The sequence below is a fragment of the Sphaeroforma arctica genome (genome assembly GCF_001186125.1).
Source record: "Sphaeroforma arctica JP610 unplaced genomic scaffold supercont1.538, whole genome shotgun sequence".
Taxonomy (NCBI): domain Eukaryota; class Ichthyosporea; order Ichthyophonida; genus Sphaeroforma; species Sphaeroforma arctica.
The window spans coordinates 40,761-49,475 of record NW_014040020.1 but is presented as its reverse complement, the minus strand read 5'-3'; the positions used below and the strand labels follow the sequence as shown (position 1 = coordinate 49,475).

Sequence of the window (8,715 nt, the reverse complement as noted above, 5' to 3'; positions counted from 1 at the left end):
TATATATATATAATACATATATTATATATATATATATATATATATATGCATATATATATATGTATGTATAAAAACAATGTCAAGTATGTGTATCTGTAGTTTGAAATATTTCTGAGTGTATATGGGTTTTGAAGTGTGGATATCTAGTATTAATTTGTCTGTAATATATGTTTGTGTAATTATTTTAGCGGAATTGTATGTATGAAGATAGTACATATGTAGTTTTCCATAGGGTTCCTTTGATATCTGTCACCAATATATGTATAAAATTGCTTTGTGATATAGGGTTATTCTACAGTCTGGAGCGATTCGGTGTTGGTATTTCGGATGTATTCTGATGACTACCAAACTGTTAGTTCTCAGCAAAGTCTTCATCCTGCCGGTATCGTATCCCGGGCCCATACCACACACATGCACATGGAAACTGCATGAGCGTGCCAGATTTAAACACACACATTGGCGCTGCTATTGTTTATCCTTTGTCCTTCTCATAGACAGCCACCGCCCTATGGCGTAGAGATTGTGTGGGGTGGCCTTATCCTTCGTCTTTCATCTGTAGCCTGAGATATATTCTGCATTTCCATGCATAGTTCATCGCACACACTGCCAATGCGCGTCGCCACAGTCACTGTATGTTATCATCGTCTGAGCTGATAGTACTACACTTATCTGTGCACCCCCATTCATCTCCGCTGTGTACTCACCTCATTCTTGTCCGTGTCCTTGTCCTTGACCCCAAATCGGTGCAGCTCAAATGGTGGCTCATTTCCAAAGAAGTCCTGGATGCGCAAGTAGCGTTGCTGGAGCACTTGATATCCGCGCACTCGGCACACATCCGTCCAGTCATCAAATACATCGTTCTCAACTTCCTGCCACCCAACGAACGCCCGGACTACGAAGACGTGTCAGAGGATGAGGAGGATGAGGAAGGGTCTGACCTTAAACCCAAGCAGCAGGGCGATGCCCAACTGTTCCGCAACGGCCGCACACAGTATGAGCTCTTCCACGACGCACACGACGCGTTAATCCGTATCACCAATGCCGTGCCGGGGTGTGTTAATATCCTCCTGGAAGTGCTGAAGGAAAACTTCCCGCACAGACGCCGGTCAGCGTTTGCCAATGAGAAGTATCTGCGCAACTTCTTGACCGTGTTTTTGTACCTGCCGGTCCTGCGCAACCAAATTCTCAGGTTTGCGGTGCACCGTCTGGTCAAACTGGATGTGGAGATCACCGAGTCTCTGCGTAACCTTGACGACGACGAGAGCAGCGACAACGACAGTGAAAGTGATGAAGACGATGACAGCGACGGCAGCGGCAGTGAGGATGACAGCAGCAGCGTCAGTAGCACCGACCAGGACGTTTACATGGAGAATGAGGTGGACATGACTGAGGCCGAAGGGTACGGTACCAGTGAGCATGTGAGGGAAGACCAGCTGGTGTTGGTAGATACTGTGGAAGGGGATACAGGACCGAATGAGTCCCGACAGCCGCTGGTCCAGGTGCAGGAGGGCGAGGTCGCGCAGGAGGCCCAGAAGAAGACCATACCCCTGCCAGTAATGGCGCACAAGCTGGATCGCCTGATGTGTGTGATGTTCGAGTACCTGGAAGTGTCGTCTGCGATTAAAGCCGGCGAGACCCCGGCCGAAAACCGAGAGAGGATGAAGGGGGTGTTTGTGAGCATGGTCGGCGCCTTCGATGATGTGTTACTGCCCACGTTCCAAAGCAAGTACGTGCAGTTTGTGCTGTTCAAGCTGTGCTCGTTCCATGAGTCAAACCCACCCATCTTCATCAGCTTCCTGGAGAAGCGTCTGTATAACCCGCGGGCCAATCCGGTCGAGCGCATTGCCGCGGCTGCGTATGTGGGCGGCATTGTCACGCGACACGCCTTCGTCACAGTACACACCGCCGCACACGCACTGCGCAAGATGGCTGAGTTTATCAGCAAGTACATCGACACACACGACGACAAGCTACACCCGGGCAGTGTGGCCAATCTGGTGGAACACCGGGTGTTTTACGGGGTCTGCCAGGCGGTGATGTATGTGCTGTGCTTCAAGCACGACGCCATCATGCGCGAGTACGGCGACGCGTGGGTGCGCAAGCTGCGGCTGGAGAAGATGGTCATCTGCAACCTCAACCCCATGCAGATTGTGCTCAAGTCCATTGTGGAGGAGTTTGCGCGGGTCATGAAGCTGCACCAGATCGTGTACTGCTACGCCGTCATCACACGCAACACAGCCATGGTCAGCTCCGCCCAGGGCGCCAAGGAGTTCAGCGCTTTAGACTCCTTCTTCCCGTACGACCCGTACAACCTGCCTGAAAGCTCCAAGTATGTGACCAACTACATCGCCTGGGGCGAACGCAGTCCAGGGGACTACCCCACACAACCAGCCCTAGAGGACAACACAGCACACTACCCCACACAACGAGCCCTAGAGGACAACACAGCACACTACCCCACACAACCAGCCTTAGAGCATAGCACAGCACACTACCTCACCAGCCGGCGAGAGAGTAATGTAGACATGGCCGACGCCATGGCCATAAAGGAAGAGAGCGTGGTAGCCGAACTGCCGAGCGCGCTTTCGGTCGCACAAGCACACGCACACAACGATCAATCGGTGGACGACCCAAAGGATGAGGACCTGTTTCTTTCGGTATGTATGTATGTATGTGCTAACGGATGTGTGCTTTTTGTATGTATGTATGTGTGTATGTATGTGCTAACGGATGTGTGCTTTTGGTGTGTATGTATGTATGTGCTAACGTATGTGTGCTTTTGGTATGTATGTATGTATGTGCTAACGGATGTGTGCGCCTGTTTCTTTCGGTATGTGTGTATGTATGTTTGTGCTAACGGATGTGTGCGTGCGTGTATTTGGTGTTGCTATACAATTGTCTGACGTGTGGTATGGGGATCACTTTATTGTCCATTCATCTGGGTTTTGGCCTTTCTTTTGGAAACTAATGATTTGTAATCTTAATTTCCGTAGGACGAAGCCGAATTTGGTATGGCCTTCGCGCGACAGAGTACGTTTGGGCGAAAGGACTCACAGATTAGTGCGAAACTGAAATTTAAACATCATAAGCGCAGCAAACGCGTGGCACGAACTGCGTCGTGGCTGTAGTGAGCGTGATCAGGGGAATGGGATAAGGTAGTTAAGAGGTATGATATAAGCGATGCACATTTAGTTAAAGATATGATATATAAGAGACGCTAGTATAGCCACACAGCACCTCACAGTCACGTATACTCGCGCACACATGTGTAGCCCTACACACGCACACGCACACGTTGGCTGTGTTTGGCCTGGCAAGCGACTGTGCGCCTGCCATACGAAGGGTGTGTGGATGCGCCTGGGAGGGCTGCACCTGGACTGCGCAAGTCAGGACCGGTGTGGCCAAAGAGACACCGGGGTGTTCTATGCGCAATGTACCCACCCTCCCGTGGGAAGGGCTCGGTGGCCGGTGTTGCGTTGTACAGAGTGCGGAGTTGATGTGAAGTCCTTGAAGCCAGGGTTACCCAGGTTGTTTGAAACTAGGGACAATTAAGTTGTTGGTTAGCCGCACAGTTAGTGTGGTCTGTGGACGATGGTGCTCTGCGGTTGACTATGAGCTGCGCACGTCGAGTGGTCTGTCGCATCGCAGGGCCTTCTTTGCTGGCGCAGCCACATCACATCTTCAGAGGGGGTGCGTGTTCCTGAGTGTATTGTGATGAAGTCCACATCACATCGTAAGAGGGTGTACGTGGTTCTGAGTGTTTTGTGATGAAGTTTAAGGACTGTATCGACAAGGCCGCCCTGAGTGCGTAGTATGAACAGCTACGCCTCACAAGACACTCAGCGAACGCCTGGGCACAGACGTAGCAGCCACGCGCCAGCCGTATCGGCAGAAGACTTGTAGTAAGGGATATTAAAGTGGCTACGACGACACAACGAGCATAAATAAACAACAGTCACAGTAAGTACAGATGTAGGCCTGCCTCGTATATAGTTATATACATGCTGTGCACACGCACAGTGGTTCATGTGAACTAGGCACACACACACACACAGAGTGCCATGTATGCTGCACACACACACAGTGTCGAGCAGACACAGCGCACGGACGTCTTTGACGTTACGATGTATTCAATGGATTTAACGAGTTATGAGATGCGAATGCAGTGCATCATTAGTGCTGCAGGCCGGGTCTATCCACATCTTAAATGACTTGTACTACCAACGGGCCGTTGTGTCTGGTCAGCGAGCACATGGAGATGTCTCGGTTATAGAAAAACCAGGCTGGAATGAATCAGTAATCGTAATTGGTAATGATAGAGGTTACAGTACCTAGCGATGGACGATACAACAATGAATATTAAGATAGGAAGATATAGATTACATAATCCGAGTGTATAACTCTAGCTCTAGACCTCTAGATATTTATTTATAGCTGCCCAGTATCCGTAAGCGTTGTACACACTTGGGTGCCCTCGCTCCACAAGTGAGTGGGTGTGCGTTCAGCAGCACGCACTGATGTTCAAGCACTCGTGCATGTATGTAGTCCAGCGTATCGCTTCTCTACTACGAAGCCGCTCGAGGTGTCGTGTACATGCTCATTGGACGCGTTGATGGGTGTTTGTCGCAGCTCTGCGCTGTAGGAGTGAGTGTGTGCATGTAACGGTACACGTATCATAGTCATATAAACAACACCGGTGGCATCTACCTACACGCGCCAAACGCAGCAGAAGCAGTCGTACAGTGCGCGGCATGTGGTACCGAACAGGTTTTGATTATGATGGTTATATGATGCGAGTGCGTGATGGATAGCCCTGGCCACATAAAATAGGACTGGACAAGCCCAGTTTAGGACTTGCAACGAACCCGAAGAATCTGACAGGATTCACACACATGAGTAAACAGACGAACCAAAATAGAAGGCCGAGCTCACCCATTGCTAAGTGCTCTATATAAACGAAGCCAGAAGCCAAAGACCAATGTGACAGCATCTCCCTGTGACAACAGCCTGTTTTGCAAACCCTAAAACCCTATATATATAAAATGACCCACCAGGCGCACTGACGCATTTCATCGTACGGGCACAACGCAGACAGCACACAGCCTTAACTATATATAGAATGACACAGAACATTGCAGCCGTATTTAGTTGTGCTATGGTATTACCATGCACTGGACCCCATTTTATTTTTTATGTTTAGCCTTGTGTTGGTAGGTATGTGACTGACCCCAATGGAAGCCTTGGCGGCGTGTGTGTGTGTTACAGTTGGGTTGCACCGTTACCACGTGGTGTGCGTGTGCGAGTGCGATGAAGTACACCTGCACTTTGCTTTGACGACGAATAACCCAAGGCCGTGCCATGATTAGCGGATTCACATGACCCCCAACCCAAAGCACACAGGTGATGTATACAAGTTCATATCTCTCAGAATTCGAGAACATGGCCATCTTCATTTGAACATAAAGTCATATCTCTTTAAAAGACACTCAAGCCCATGCTCACCCCCTACCACCGCAACGAACACACAAGACCACGACATCGGTACACCTCTCAGTCTACCAATAGAGCCACAGCCCACACCCACAGCCCACACCCACAGCCTCCATGGACGATGGACTATTGCCCTGACACTCAAGTGTGTGGATTGCACTGACACTGACGTGTGTGTGGGGCGAAGCACGCTGCATAGGGCCACATGTATCGCATCACCTGGCCACCGTCAGCAACAGGCAGTACATCCATAACTCGGCATACAACGCATTGAAACGAATCTAGGAACAGGCTCCTCTCACACACCTCCGTGTGCGTGTAGTGTGTATTGTATATGCGAGGTACGTGTTCGTAACACGTGCTTGCTATCTACAGATTGGGTGTCAGGTCTTGGACTTTTCTGTACCCAAAGCGCTGCGGAGCGTGTGACTGGCCCACGTCTTTGCCGGTCATCTTGCCGTCCACCAAATATTCCTTGCCCATGTGCTTCGAGGCCCAGTTAAACACTTTATCAAGCATGGGCGTCTCTACCCCAACAATCTCAGCCACTCCCTTTATGGTGGGAAAGCGTCGAGATATGAGAATGTGGATGCATACTCGTAAGAATATAATTATATATATATATCCTTACCTACTCACAAATAATGTATATAACCATGAACTGTGTGCAATGTTTCCACACTTCGCATGCATGGATGCTACACTTACCTTGTAGATGCATAGACCCTCCGGGATGTCCTCTGTGAAGTAGCGGTTCTCGAAGTCTGGGACGTAACCGCCTGGTACCAAACATGCACACGAGTTAGTTCAAGATTGTATTGACGCCGACCATCGAAATGCAAATGACATGTGTTGAGGGATGAGAGCGATGCATACACATGAGCACATGGACAGACATGAAAACGAGCATTAAACAACTTAGACGTAACTTTTGTTCGTCACTGACATACGACGCACGTGGAGGTGTGTAAAAACGTGAGTGAATGGGCTGAATAGTATATTTTTCGCAAACATTATATATATAAATCTACATATACGTCTATGCACGTACCTTCGACCTCCTTGAATGGGCAGCGGAATCCTTTGTAAGCGTTGTTCTCGGCAAAGATATGCTTGAGACTGTCAAAGTCACCATAGATGTACTTGAGAAAATCGAAGATGTGAGGCACTTCAGTATCGGTTCCTTGCTCGCGTAACGCCGTCGCAATCTCAATCAACTCCTGTAATACGCAATAGAAATATACATAAAGGGAAAGGAGAGGGGGCGGGAGGTGAATTCTTGTGTTTTGTGGGCATACTATCCGGCCTATGCTCGATGGCATACTAGGCGGCCAAATTATGGAGACATGCGGATGATATATAGAATCAACCAGTTCACTGTCCACCGGTGAGTGTAAGCGGTAAATGACCCGAAACTCAACCACACCCTATCCGATATGGAAAAGGATACTACACAGAACAAGACACAACACAACCCACCCACACTCCCACGCAAATACAGGTGAGTATGGGCACTGACACAAAAATCCAACGCATTTATCGCCTTAACTGCGTGTACTCTGGTACTGACACCATGCACTCAATGTCGATTGGCGTATTGGGCTACACAACATACCCCACGCCATCACATAAGGTATAGAGCACCATAGAATATATATCACGTGCAATGTACATCACGTGTATACGGTTATGAACCGAACCTTATTCACTATGTCCATGTACTCGACGCTCTCATCGTCCATGTCTTCATAGAACAGTGGATTCTCGGGCAGCACATCACCTTCCTTCCAGTCCTTGCACAACCTTGCGATAGTATGTAAAGAATTACGTCAGAGAGGCTAATACAGGCACAAGCACATCATCTTCACAGTACGTCACACACAACACACCTATACAGCAACCACGGTCCGTCACACACAACACACCTACACAGCAGCCACAGTATGTCACACACAACACACCTACACAGCAACCACAGTACGTCATACACAACACACCTACACAGCAACCACAGTCCGTCACACACAACACACCTGTACAACCGCTGAGGATGGATAATGGCATTAATGGGGTACAGTGTACAGCTCAAGAAGTTTCCGGTGACCTTCGCCTGCCCCCCGAAGATGCCTTCGTTGAGCTTCTGGACGTCCGTAGCTCTGTCCTTGCGAGTAGTGCCCACAACGTAGTGCGTCTTGAGTGTCTGCACCTCGACGTGCTTGCCAAACTCAGTGATGCGACAGTTGAACTGTGGTCACGAGAATTTTAGAGGTAGACGGCTCAGGGTTTAGGGTTTAGGGTTTTGGCCTAAAGAAACGTCTGCGAGCAACAGCTTTAACGCGGGACTGGAGATACATGATTCGAGTCTATATCGAAACTACAAGTATCAATTCACGCGCAAATGGGGGCCACAGCACGCTCAATGCCCTGCCCAAATATGTTATGCGACATGTGTCATACGTATACACACCACCATTATAGACCCATTTGCAGTTCCAACCACACCCACCCACACACCCCCATGCACGACAGCTACACCTCGTAGTAATCTCACACACACGCATACCGGCATGGGCATAGTGGCGAATACAATGAGCTTGTTGAAAAGCTCGTCTCCAAGCACGTCACGCGCAACCCAATCGAAGCCACCCTGTCCAGGGGTGACGCAGATATACTGTCCTTCACGCAGGTGGCTCTTGATGCCTTTGAGGATATCCCAGTACGCAAACGACGGCAAGGGCATGATAAGCACATCCGCATCCTCGACGATGGAGACATCCTTGCTGATCTGTGGCACAGGGTGAGAGTAGGGGAGTAGGGTTGTTGTGGTGAGGTTCAGTCAAAGCCTTCTAAAACTTCAGGAGGCGGTGGTTCAATTAGGTTTTAATCTTTCACTGCTGTGGTTAACTGCGCCAGAAACTTTGCATTTTTCTTTATTTATTTATTTTTCTTTAGAACGGCATAGTGTTTCGCCTCTGTGTGCTGCTCTGCTCGTGCGACTTGGATCGTGTATTCATAATGAAGCAGCCCATCAACCATAGACGCTTAGCTCTAAATAAAACCACAAATGGATGAAAACTCCGCTGACACTACGCAGGTAGAATGTAAGAGCACAGTGTACGGGACATACTATGCACGCATGCATCACATTGTATCCGGTACCAGGCGTTCCGCATGCGGTACGATTATATATATATATATATATATGTATACGATTATATCTATATA

General features: G+C 48.9%; 2 protein-coding genes across 2 annotated transcripts in view; one reads left to right on the top strand and one right to left on the bottom strand.

The window, feature by feature from the left end:
• Positions 1–3,905, top strand: part of SARC_07072 (hypothetical protein) — a 4,577-nt gene extending 672 nt beyond the window's left edge. The window contains exons 2-3 of the mRNA XM_014299000.1: positions 750–2,657; positions 2,994–3,905. Coding sequence (XP_014154475.1) covers positions 750–2,657; positions 2,994–3,128 — 2,043 coding nt within the window. The 3' untranslated portion in view covers positions 3,129–3,905. The remainder of the gene's footprint in view (positions 1–749; positions 2,658–2,993) is intronic.
• A 1,232-nt stretch (positions 3,906–5,137) lies between these two features.
• On the bottom strand, positions 5,138–8,526 carry SARC_07071 (hypothetical protein; the record flags this gene model as incomplete). Its single annotated transcript, XM_014298999.1, has 7 exons — positions 5,138–6,042; positions 6,199–6,269; positions 6,542–6,710; positions 7,191–7,293; positions 7,524–7,735; positions 8,054–8,275; positions 8,446–8,526. 7 exons carry the CDS (start codon positions 8,524–8,526, stop codon positions 5,860–5,862), a joined length of 1,041 nt encoding a protein of 346 aa, XP_014154474.1. The 3' UTR covers positions 5,138–5,859.
• Positions 8,527–8,715: the final 189 nt, after the last annotated feature.